The 12,842-nt window shown below is 59.0% G+C and overlaps 1 protein-coding gene across 4 annotated transcripts in view; it reads right to left on the reverse strand.

Annotated features, from left to right (window-relative positions):
• Nucleotides 1-12,842, reverse strand: part of AACS (acetoacetyl-CoA synthetase) — a 55,856-nt gene that overhangs the window by 32,951 nt on the left and 10,063 nt on the right. For all 4 annotated transcript variants that reach the window (XM_045459108.1, XM_045459107.1, XM_045459109.1 and 1 more), the window contains exons 4-5: nt 6,536-6,649; nt 3,419-3,516 (exon numbers count right to left, since the gene is read on the reverse strand). In XM_045459108.1, the coding sequence (XP_045315064.1) occupies nt 3,419-3,516; nt 6,536-6,649 (212 nt within the window). The remainder of the gene's footprint in view (nt 1-3,418; nt 3,517-6,535; nt 6,650-12,842) is intronic.

Raw genomic sequence — 12,842 nt, forward strand, 5'->3', positions numbered from 1 at the left:
TCCTGATCTTCAGTTATGAGGTACGCGAATCCTCCAAAAGGCACTTTCTGCCAACCAAACGCACGCCCCTACAAACGTGTTTCCTCGTAAATAAGCCCCATTTCCAAGGCAGGCCCACCACGCACGGAGTCGGGTCCTGGCAAGCACACCTCTTTCTCTGAAAGCAGCACGCCTCCGTGCGGGTAACGACTCGTTTGGGACACTGGCGTGGACAGACACGCTCACTACAACCGGAGTGTGAGCCCAGGGGCGACAGGGAAGCGCTCCCGGGTCCAGACCTCGGTGGAGCCCTCTTCATCCACAAGCACGGCACCTGGGGAGGCACCGCCCGGAACGGCACTTCCGTCCAGGGCCAGAGCCCCACGATCGGCACCCGGGTCACTCCCAGGGCACAAGCAGTGACGCCAGGATTTCCCAAGAACGTCCCAGTCTCTGACACCGCTGGGTGGCGGGAACCAGAAGGGAAAGGCACAAGGCGGTTCGTCAGCACAGGCAACGGCAAGAGTGACGCAGAGAATTCGGGAGAATCACCAGGAAAACCGTTCGGCTGATGACAGGCACAGTGGTGATGTACAAACTCGATAGAGCAAAATACAGAGTATTCTTAAACCTCAGGATTCTTTTTTTTAATTTTTTTGTGTTTATTTTTTTGAGAGAGAGACAGAGCACAAGTAGGGGAGGGGCAGAGAGAGAGGGAGACACAGAATCCAAAGCAGCTCCAGGCCCTGAGCTCTCGGCACAGAGCCCGATGCGGGGCTCGAACCGGTGAACCGTGAGATCATGACCCGAGCCGAGGTCGGACGCTCAACCAACTGAGCCACCCAGGCGCCCCTCAAAGCTCAGGATTCTAAGCGGGGCTGAGAGTTGCCGCTTTATGTGGGAAGAAAAGCTTTGCCAATAAAAATCCCAACACTCCCTGAGCGCTCACCGTGCCAGGCACCGCTCCGGCTTGCTCCAGGCATGCACGCATCTGGCCTGCGCAGCCCCGGGAGCAAGGCAGTACTGTTCGCCCACGTCCTTGCAGAAGCGTGAGCAGGTTGAGCAACAGGGCCACAGTAACAAGCGGCCAATGGCAGAGCCAGGGGTGCAGGCCGGTGCTCTTAAGCACACGCAGCCTCTGGGAGAGACTAGCCTGAGCGACAAGGAAACCAAAGGGCAGCAGCAGAGAACAGGGCCGGGTCCCAGGCCGACTGAAGCAGGACCAGGAAGAGGCAGCGGGGGCTGGAGCCACGGAGCGGGAGGGGGTCCCCTCGGGGGCGGCCGCTGGAGCAGGTTCCACAGCGGGGCGGGAGGGGAGAGGCTGTCCCCAGGCAGAGGGCACCTCGGGAGACGCTCAGGGAATGGAAGGCCTGCGGGAGGGCCTCGGATCGGGGAGGGGCTGCCGGAGTCGGGCTGGGGGCGCCCCTGAAGGCAGCAGAGACATCTCCGTGACACCCCGCGCCTCCCCTGCTCTCCCCTGCACCAGGCGCCAACACTCAGGATGGGAGGACCCAGCCCGCCAGGGACCCAGGCCTCACATGTCACAGAGCTCCCGGCCACGGTGACGGCCAACAGACAGCGAAGACCACAGTGTTTCTGAATCAGAGGTCTGGGCCCGGCCACGGACAGACCCAGAGGCCCCAGGGGAAGCCATTGGCCCTGTCGCTTTCCGACCCCCCGGAGGGCTCTCCCCCGAGACTCAGGCCACAAGGCCAGAGAGAACTCCCAGAAGCCGCGAGCCGGAGCCCGGAGACGGCAGAGCCACGCTGCCATCTAGCGTGCAGCAGGGTCAGCAACGCAGGCTGGAGAGCCATCTGCTGGGGACACGTGGCACGGGACGTGGCAACAGCAGAGTGGGAGGCGGCTGGACGCTGGCCCGCGTCCCAGCCTCCCACCCCGTACCCGGAGGCACGATGCACCGCCCGGTGCCATCAGGGGCTCTGCTCTCCGTGAGGTCTCCGGGCAGGGGCTTCCTTCCAGCCCCAGAAGGCCACGACCACTGCCCTGTGCCACGCCCAGCTCTCCCAACACCTTCGTGACCGGCTCAAAACATCCGTGTCAGTTTAAAGGCTGACACGCAGTGATTTCGGGGGGCGGTGAGTCGACGTGGCCCCCAACCCCATGCAAGCATCCATTCTGCGGTCCCCGTGGGGCGACCGGGCACAGGCACAGGAAAGCCCCAGGAGGAAAACGACCGCCAAGCCGGGAGGTCCAGGCGGCCACCTGCTTCCGGAACTCGGCAGAGCCCGGTCCTCACCGCAGCCCCAGCTGGCCACTTCACTGCCCCCGCGCCTCCGCACGGCATGGGGCAGAGGAGACCTACTTGGACCACCTTTACCAGAACAGCAAGCCTCAAGGCAGACGCGAGTTCCAAGCTCGTACCCGAAAACCAGCCCTGCGGCTGAGACCAGCCCGACCACAGGGCGCCGAGCTCGAACGTCACCAGTGGCTGAAGCCGGAGCCGAGGTGCGCCAATCTCGCCTCGCGGGCCCAGCCTCCTATGCTCATTTCACGGCCCTCTCTTCCCACCGTCCCTGTTTCGCACAGGGGCGCAGGGTCGGCAAAGTCGGGACGGCCTCGGCCGCTGAGCTGTGCTGGCCGGTGCCCGGAACAGGGGCCGGGCCAGGAGCGAAGCACCTGACGCCATGGAGAGCGGCCGGGGTCCCGGATGCCCACCGTGTCCCCTAACTGGGGTCTGTCCTCATGGCTCCCAAGGGACCCACATCGCCAAGGCCCTGCAAGCAGGAAAGGCCCCGGCCGGCGAGTGGAGGCCCCGGGGACGTCCTGTTCTGCCGCCACTTCCTTCTCCACAGCGGGGCTGAGCACGCGCCTCCTGCCCCTGCCTGGGCCCCTCTGGCGGCTGGCTGCACCCTGGGTCCTTGGTCCCCTCGGCTCCGCAGAGATAAAGAGGCCCACCCTCTTCCCGCGCAGAGCACAGATCCAAAGTAAGAGATCAGAAACAGCAGGGAAAGACCCAAGCGCAAGGAGACCTCGGGGGAGCCTCTGTGAGCAAACCCAGATGGCGGCCTGCAGAACAGAAACGTCAGAAAGTCTCCTGCGGTCACGCGTGCAGAGATGACAGACACCTCCCGTGAGATCCCCCAGCGCCATCTGCCACACGAGGACGGGACGTTAGCAACGCCAGAAAAGAGGAGGGTTCGTTGGCGTGTAGATTTAAAACCAAGGCTCAGCTCACTCTGGATCCTTCTCTCCCATCGTTCCGGTGTCACCGGCCGGTGAGACAGGGGGCCGTGGTGACATCGTCTCCTTCCCGGCCTGCCAGTCCTGGGCCACAGCTGCCCACGCCCCTGCCCAAGACGCCGGGTGGGCAGAGCCCTCCCCTTGGGAAATCACACAGGAATGTTTCCGTGGCCAGTTGGCTGCACCCCCAGGGCACTCAGGGGCACACGGGCGCCCCTCACTGGGGACCCCAACTCACGTTCACACCGAAGTCTGGGGACGTGGAGCTCCAGATGGCACCGATGCTCGCTGCAGCCAGCATGGCCTCCACGGCATGCACACCATTGGGTAAATAACCTGTCATCGGGCACAGGGAGAAAGCCTTGGGTTCAGGGTACGTGGGATGCAGTGGACTACCAAAAGGGACCTCTGAGAGCCAGGCAAGCAGTGGCGAGAGGAGCTGGCTTTGACCAGCCCAAGGAGCATGGCCAGCCCCACCCCATCCCAGCTGCCTTGACATCCCCATTCAGACGGCCCCACCGCTTACCCCCAGCCTGTCCACTCCTTACGGTCACCCCCTTCAACCCATACTAACCAGAATGATCCCCACAGCCCTGCATGATCCAGCCCTGGCCTCCTCTTCCTCCGCTCTGCCTCCTTTTCCAGTTTTCCAGTTGTTCTAAGCTCCTCCTGCCCCAGGACCTTTGCACAGGCTCTCTGTTCTGCCTGAACACTCTTCCACACACACCAGTTGTTCTAAACTCCTCCTGCCCCGGGGCCTTTGCACAGGATGTCCGTTCTGCCTCAATACTCTCACACACAGCAGCCTTCCTGACTCTGCAAATTCATTATTTAACTCTTAATGTAAATGAGACTTTCTCAGAGACGCCTTCTCCGAGGCTCCCCGATAAACTCAGATTCCCTGGCCGGTCCCCACAAAGCACACTCTATTTTTCCGTCACCAAATTTACCATAATAATCACCGGCATCTGATAATATAACTGGCAATTTCACAGCTGGTTCCCACAGGAGGGCAGGGACTTTGCCTGTCTTGTCCTTTTCTTTACCAAACGCCTTTTACCATGCCCTGCGTATCAAGGCCCTGAGACATGGGTGCGCTGGCTGGTGGATGGACGGATAAATAGACAGACAGGTGGACGGACGGAAGGGGGAAGGAGAGGCAATAAGGGAATCGAGCAGGAGTCAAGAGACCCAGAAAAGCCTGGAAGGAACACAGCAGAGGCAAGAGGCTGGGCTGTAATGACAACAGAGGCCGAGCAACTTTGTGGCCAGAGGGACTCCGGTTAATTAGACGGATGGTCCTAAATGTCCCGGAGGAAAGGAGCAGACACATAAGGCACCGGGGAGCAGGGGCCGTGACCCAATGCCGCCCTGCACGGCCCCCAGGCGACCACAGAAGCCGCGCAGTCCCGGCACCCGGGGCTCTGAGCCTGTACAGCCCTCTCCCTGCTTCCTCCCCCAAGGCGCTCCACTCTCCGCGTCTTCAAGTTCGCTGTACCTCCCTGGCAGCCAGCCAGGAGCGCCCCCAAAGGGCGAGGCTCAGCCGGGCATGCGCCCAGCATCTGGCACAAGCAGGCCTGCGGTCTCCTGAGTTTACCATGTAAACTGCAATGTCCCCGGGGCAGGGCAGGACCCACGCCCAGGGGACCGCACACCCAGGCTTGGTGCCACGGCAGTGAGCATGCGTCACGGACAAGAGAAACCCACAAGAGCAGCCCCGACGGGTGTCTGAAGCCCCTCAAGCATCTTCCCGCGTCCTCCCCCCCCCTCGGGAGTCATTCCCTGGTGCCCTCTTCCGGGAACCACAGCCCCCAGTCCTGGAACTGTGGCCGGGTCAACTTAGTGTCCAGGCTGAGACCCTCACCAGCATGGGTCACAAGGCACCCGCATGAGTTTGCACAGTCGGGACATCGCCCACGAAAGCACGGCCTGGAGGGGGTCTCGAGCGTCCTCCCCAACACACCCTGGTCTCCACTTCTCCTTCTCTCGGAAAATGTTTGCTTCAAAAAGAGACTTGTTTTAACAAAAATGGGAGGAAAGAGAACACTTAGAGGGAAGAAAAAAACCAGAGGCAATAAGAACCTTCTGAATTCCTTTTCTAGACCTCGAAAGGGTGGCTTACACCAGAGGAAGAACCACAGATATGGAGGCTTCAAGCACATGTGCCTGCTACGACCAGGGCCCCACGCTCACACGCACTCACCCACAAGAGCCTGTCACACACCCACTGCGCCCCGGCCGCCCTGTGGACAGAGACGCGGCCGTGCACAGAGGACACAGCCCCTGTCCTCCAGCGGGAGGACAGACAGATGGACACACGCGCACGCACACACAAACGATCCCAAGATTTCACATGGGCGAAGAGGACCACAAAGGGACGTAAAGCAGGCTGCATGCAGGGAGGGCCGACGGTTTCCCGTGGGACGGCAGGGACCTCGCTGAAGCGTGTGAACCCCGGAGGTCAGTACAGCCCATCCAGGGCCGAGACAGGGGGCGATGGCTGAGGTGACCCCCGTCTGCTTCCTTCCCAGTCAACTGACATGCGAGCAGGGCCTCCATGCCCAGCTGCCATGGGAGGAGACACGGGGTACGGCCCTTACTCGGTTTACAATGATAAGGCCGCCCTCTTAGCAAACACGCTGAATGCCCACTTGCGGTGAGTTCCCCCAGGAGAGGCGGTTTCTCCCACTGCCACCTGCCCTGTGGCCCTGTCCCACGGCCATGGGGGTGGGGAGGCAGACCAGCACCCCAGCCACCCCGCCTGCACGAGGATAAGTCCTCTTATCTCCCCCTGCTCGCCCTGGGAGCACGCCCACCCACATCTAAATTAACTAAAGGTCCTTGGGGCGGAGAACAGGTCCACATACAGGCCCGGAAATCTTCCCCAGGAGTCAAGGTGAAAGGAAAACTGTAAGGAGACACCTGAATGTGCTCGGTGGGAAATCAAGACTCACTGCCAGATGGAGAGAGAACAAAGGCAGGCAGGAACTGGGGAGAGGGCCGGGGAGGGAGAGGGAGCCAGGCCTCCCCTCGCCCTCTGGAGACACCAACCCTGGTTCCTTCTGGAAGGAGGGCCCCTGCCTGCCCTACCACCTGTGGTGCACGCCCAGCCCACCGTGCTCCTGTCACCCCTGCAGGTGCCCTGCCCCATGAACCTCCGGGCCTTTGCACAGGCTGTCCCTGCCCTCTCGGGGCACCATGACCTTCCTTGGTCATCTGTCCTCCACCAAGCGTGGATCGCTGAGGTCCTACAGGGTTGCTCGCAATCTGCCATTGTCCAAAAGTCGCCTCAACCTTCCAAGCTGGTCACTCCACCTCGTCTCTCCCCCAAACCACAAGAGCCCAAAACGCTTACCAACGACCCGGTCTCCTTGTTTCACACCCATTTTCCTCATTGCTGCTGCAAACAAAGCCACCTGCTGCCGCAACTCTTCAAAAGTCACCTTCACAATCTCCTCTTTGCCTTCCCCTGGGAAGAGAACAGGGACACACAGTGGAGACGAGCCTAACAGAAAAGTTCCGAGTCGTAGACTCGTCCAAACATAGGTTAGAAATGTGTCACACATCAGGGCGCCTGGGGGGCTCAGTCGGTCAAGCTTCCGACTTCGGCTCAGGTCATGCTCTCACAGTTGGTGAGTTTGAGCCCCGCGTGGGGCTCTGTGCTGACAGCTCAGAGCCTGGATCCTGTTTCGGATTCTGTGCCTCCCTCTCTCTCTGCCCCTCCCCTGCTCATGCGCTCGCTCTCTCTTCCTCAAAAATAAACATTAAAGGGGCGCCTGGGTGGCGCAGTCGGTTAAGCGTCCGACTTCAGCCAGGTCACGATCTCGCGGTCCGTGAGTTCGAGCCCCGCGTCGGGCTCTGGGCTGATGGCTCAGAGCCTGGAGCCTGTTTCCAATTCTGTGTCTCCCTCTCTCTCTGCCCCTCCCCCGGTCATGCTCTGTCTCTCTCTGTCCCAAAAATAAACGTTGAAAAAAAAAAAAATTTAAAAAAATAAAATAAAATAAAAAAATAAACATTAAAAAAAAAATGTTTTCTCTCAAACTAAATAAATTTGCATTTAAAAATAAAAAGTTTTTTTAAATCATGTTTAAAAACAAAAAATGTCGGGGCGCCTGGGTGGCGCAGTCGGTTGAGCGTCCGACTTCAGCCAGGTCACGATCTCGTGGTCTGTGAGTTCGAGCCCCGCGTCGGGCTCTGGGCTGATGGCTCAGAGCCTGGAGCCTGCTTCGGATTCTGTGTCTCCCTCTCTCTCTGCCCCTCCCCTGTTCATGCTCCGTCTCTCTCTGTCCCAAAGGTGAATAGACGTTAAAAAAAAAAAAAAAAAAAATTAAAAAAAAAAAAAATGTCGCACGGACACAGGTTTACTCAACTTCCCGGGACGTGCGTGTGGCCGTCAGCCGAGGACAGAAAAATGATCAAGCTCACTGTGGAAGACAGGTCCGTGACAAGGGTGAGATACGAATTTCCACCTAACAGATGGCGATGACAGGGGAAGACAGTGTGCTCGCCGGCCTCCGCAGCGGCCCCCAGTGACCCCCGCCTCCCGTGCTGGTGCTCTCATGCGGGTCCCCCCACACCGAAGGGGCCCCGAGCCGGGTGAGCAACAGGACACTGGAGACAACGGGGACCTGTGAGCCTTGGTCACAGAAGACACGGTGGCTCCCACCCTGCTCCCTCTGGGGGAATCCAGCTGCCGTGTTGTGAGGACACTCAAGCAGCCCCTGAGAGGCCCACGCGGGGGGAAACTGAGGCCTCCCGCCGGCAGCCACGGCAGCGTGCCATCTTGGACCCGGACCCGCCCGCCTCGGTCAGTCCTTCGGATGACGCAGCCCCTGCCAACGTCCTTGCCGCAACTTCGTGAGAGGCTCCCGAGCCAGAACCCCCCAGCGAAGCCACTTCTGAACGCGCAACCCACAGAAACCGTGAGACGCTCTGTTTGCTATCTGCGGCCGCGGTTTTCGGGAAATTTGCTCCACGGCGACAGGAAATGAACACGGCCGACACTCGATGTTGCGTGGCTGTGGGAAAACTATCTGGCTGTACTTTCCACGTGGAAGAGGTGAATCCCGGCCGTCATCTTTGACGCAGACACGTTACTCCTGACTGCCAACTGCTGTTCGATTCTGCCGCACGGGGCATCTCCCTTCCAAAGTGAAGAAATGTCCTCATTTCCGTTTGGTGTCGACCTGGCTTCTGCCATCTCCTTAAAGTTACCTACGCCCGCCCCTGGTTCTTCTCCCCCCTCGCCAGGCGGCCTTCGAAGCCCCTCCCCCGGCTCCCCTCCCCCCTCCCAGATCATTTCTGACCCTGGAAAAATACTCAGCAACCTGAAACCCACTGTTTGGAGACACAGCGTGCTGCACACGCAGCTGTTCTCGGAACTCCAACGCGGGCGGCACGGATGCACGCGGTTGCACTCTGCTCGCTGGAGCGCCAAGGGCCCGGCGCACGCCTGCCTTTGGTGGCACCTCCTGGCCTCGGCAGGGACCATCCCTGGGAGGGACGGACTCGGCGGAGAACGCCAGAGCAGAACTCCGCCCCGCACGAAGCAGCCGCACGCAGACAGCAGAGCAGGAACAAATCAGGACAACACGCAGAAAATGAAACACGGTCGTCTTGAAATCCCCAAGCCAGTAACCAGCCGATCTAGGACCCTGCTTAGGAAAGTACCCCGCTGGGGGGCCGGCGTGGCTCCGTCCGTTAAGCGTCCGATTCTTGGTTTCAGCTCGGGTCATGAGCTCACGGATCATGAGATCGAGCCCCACGTCGGGCTCCACACTGATGGTGCAGAGCCTGCTGGGGATTCTCTCCCTCTCTCTGCCCCTCCCTCCCGCGAATGCGCTCTCTGTCTCTCTCAAGATAAATAAATAAACTTAAAAAAAACAAAGGTACCCTATTTATAAACTAAATATGATCCTGGCTTGATGGCATTTGTTTGCCCCACAAATACAAGAGGGAGCTCCTTAATGGAAGACGTTCACATATTCAAAGGGAAGGGGTGGGCAGGACAGGGGGGTGGGGGTGGGAAGGAGAGGGGGTGTGGAGGGAGAGGGTGAAACGGACACAGCACACCCAAAATTACAACCATGCCTCCCTAACCCACCTCAACACGGAGCTAGGCTTAAGGAAAAAGGGGCTGGGCTCAGCCAGTGCACACGAGAGGAGGGGAGCAAGGGGGGGGGGGGGAGGGGGGGGGGGGGGGGGAGGGGGGGAGGGGGGGGCTGGGAAGAGAGAGCGAATGAACATGCACGGCCAGTTCAGTCCAAACCCAGCCACCCAGAAGACTGGCGTGTTTCACCACCTTTACTGGTCTTCGGTTCTGTTTTTCCAAAAGATTCACGTCTGACCTTTCCCGCTTTCCAGAGGGGGAAACCAGGACCTCGTGCAGTGCCCGAGACCTTGGGTCAAAGTACAGACACATCCAACGAGAGCAGGAAAAGAAGATGAGGGACAGACCCAGGCTCCCACTCCTCAGGCTTCAGGCTCGTAAGAGGCGCTGAGCGGTGTTTACAAAGGGACCCCGGCACCCAGGGTAGGACGGCCCTCGAAGGGTCTCTTAGGACACACAGGACGCGAAGTCTCCGCTCGGTGGAACGTTTCTGGGACAGAGAAAGGGTCGCTGACGCCAGCCGCGGCGAGGATGGGCTTTGAAACCTCGAGGCCGAGGGAGAGGCCAGACCCGAAAGGCCACGCCGTGTGTGACCCCCGCCTCCGCGAAGCGTCCAGACGGGCAAACCCGTGGAGACGGGAGAGAGCGAAGGGTGCCAGGGGCTGGGTCGGGGGTTCCTTCGGGGTGACAGGGCGGACGGACTCAGACAGGGCTGGTGGCTGACAACGCCGTGCACAGCTCAACGCCACAACGCGTGCGGCGTGAGGGTGAGGGAGGGGACGCCTTGCGTGGCTCGTGTCCCGCCTGAGGAAGGACCTCTCCCCCAGCCTCCGCTGCCCTCTGCACCGAGCGCCCCCAGCAACCCTGTGGCGTTCTGCTGTGACGCATCGCACAAGTGGCTCACTACCGACATCCTGTTTCCCCTCGAGGGTAAGGGGCCCAGGCCAACGCCCTCCCTCATTCCTTTTTTTTTTTCTTTTTTTTTTTAATGTTTATTTATTTTTGAGACAGAGAGAGACAGAGCATGAACAGGATAGGGCCAGAGAGAGGGGGAGACACAGAATCTGAAACAGGCTCCAGGCTCTGAGCTGTCAGCACAGAGCCTGACGCGGGGCTCGAACTCCCGGACCGCGAGACCATGACCTGAGCTGAAGTCAGATGTTTAACCAACTGAGCCACCCAGGCGCCCCCCTCCCTCATTCCTTGTACAACGCGAGGACTCGGCGGGCCGCTTTCTGTCAGAGCCTGCCTGCATCCAACACGCCTACCCTAGGGAACGCCGCAGCCTGGCCCGGCCCGCCTTAGACGTGCTCCGAACACGGACGGGAGCCTCCGGGAGCAGTCACCCACCATGAAGCAAAGCCTGTTTTGTAACAAGGTGTTGACGGTCGCGTGTGATTGAATCCTGTACCGCAAGTGACAAACGGGACGGCCGTGTGGGTGCAGGCGGCGGTCCGGGAGCTGCGGCCGCTGCCCAGCATCACGAGAGAGGACGGGGACGCAGATGGCTGGCCCGGGACACGGCGAAGGCAATATTCCAAGTACGATTCCTGCTGAAGGTATGCTGCGTCCACCCCGTCGCAAAGTCGGACACTATCAAGCTGAACCATCCACAGTCAGGGATCGCCTATACGTCTTTTATTTCTTGTTTGCCTCACCAGAAAGTCAGCCCCTCGAGGGCAGGGGACCCCGTCGATCCCGTTCAACACCACGTCCGCAGCACCTTGCGCTGAGGAGACATTTGCGACCGAGGTGAGAGCAAACGAGAGGATGAATGGATGGACACACAAACACCTCCTGAAAGACCAAGGGAGAGGTGCCAGGCCCGGTGTAGCTTCCCCGAGGCCACTATGCACTCGGTCCAAAGTGCATCCGGGCTGAGCAGGGAGCAGAGTAAAAGGCATAAAGACATAAAGACGACATGAAGACAAGGCTCTGTGGTTCTTATCCAACAATGTGCATCAGAAGCGACCGTGGGCTTTAAAACCATATGGAAGCCTGGGTACCGTCCCTGGAAGATGTGCTTAAGAAGCCACAGGAGGAACGGAAGAGCCAGGATTCTACTTTTTTTTTTTTTTTTAATTTTTTTTTCATTTATTTAATTTTTGAGAGACAGAGTGCAAGCGGGGGAGGAGCAAAGAGAGAGACAGAGAGAGACAGAGAGAGAGAGAAAGACGCAGAATCCGAAGCAGGCTCCGGGCTCCCAGCTGTCAGCCCAGAGCCCAACGCGGGGCTCGAACTCACAAACCGTGAGACCTTGACCGGAGCCAAAGTCGGACGCTTAACCGACTAAGCCACCCAGGTGCCCCTGGACAGCCAGGATTTTAAAAGCCACGCAGGGGGGGATTTCAGAGGTACAACCTCAACTGAGAGCCACTCACGCTTCCCGTGGCAAGGTCTGCCATATGTCTACACATCCGTGTTTGCTCGCTTCAACGATATTCCTGAAGGCGGTGCTATCAGCCTCTCTACGTGACAGAGGCAGAAACAGACCCAGGCACGTTAAGAGGCTGGCCCAAGGTTGCACAGCCACTAGACCTCACCCACCCCTACTTCGGGCACTGAAACAGCAGACAGAGCACGGTTATCTGACTTTGGGCACCACCGCTGACTACAAACAAGGAACGCTGCCACAGGCCAGGGCACTGGCATCCGCAGGGACTGAGAGCAGGCAGCAGGACACGAGGCTGGGGCAGGTGGTGGCAGAGGGCGCAGCTCTCCGGGCCCCCCCCCGCACCCCCGAGGCGTGGGCCGAGCGTCCCCCACACACGGACAGCTCGAGAGCATCGGGTTTTGGTGCCGTCTCGAAACCGAAGCCGTGAGTCACGAACACCAAAGGGCCAATGACGTTCAGTCTCTGCTGAAGCCCTATTTCCTCATGACACGGCAGCACACGTGTGGAAACTGGGTAAATAAGGGGCGTCCGGGGGGCTCAGTCAGTTAAGCGTTTGACCCTTGATTTCAGCTCAGGCCCTGATGGTTGGTGGGTTCGAGCCCCGCGCTAGGCTTTGGGACTCTCTCTCGCCCCCATGAGTACGCTCTCTTTCTCTCAAGATAAATAAACTTTAAAAAATAAATAAAATGGGTAAATAAGGCTTAATTACGCAAAGGAGACAAATGTAGTCACCTGGAAAATTTGCCATGTAAAACACCTCAAACCCTACCAATAGCACATAATTCAATGTCACTTTTTAACAAAATTCAGATTTACCAAAAACCTAATTAATTAGAAGACTAACCACAGTGTCTCCTTACTAAGAAAACCCCTAGTGGGGCGCCTGGGTGGCTCAGTCAGTTGGGCGTCCGACTTCAGCTCAGGTCACGACCTCGCGGTCCGTGAGTTCGAGCCCTGCGTCGGGCTCTGGGCTGACGGCTCAGAGCCTGGCGCCTGCTTCGGATTCTGTGTCTCCCTCTCTCTCTGCCCCTCCCTGCTCATGCTCTGTCTCTCTCTGTCTCAAAAATAAATAAAAACATTAAAAAAAAACTTTTTTTAACTTTATTTTAAAAGAAGTCAAGAGAAAAAGATTGTAGCTGTAGTTCCCTCACCAACTGT

The sequence above is a fragment of the Leopardus geoffroyi genome, chromosome D3 (assembly GCF_018350155.1).
Source record: "Leopardus geoffroyi isolate Oge1 chromosome D3, O.geoffroyi_Oge1_pat1.0, whole genome shotgun sequence".
Lineage (NCBI taxonomy): Eukaryota > Metazoa > Chordata > Mammalia > Carnivora > Felidae > Leopardus > Leopardus geoffroyi.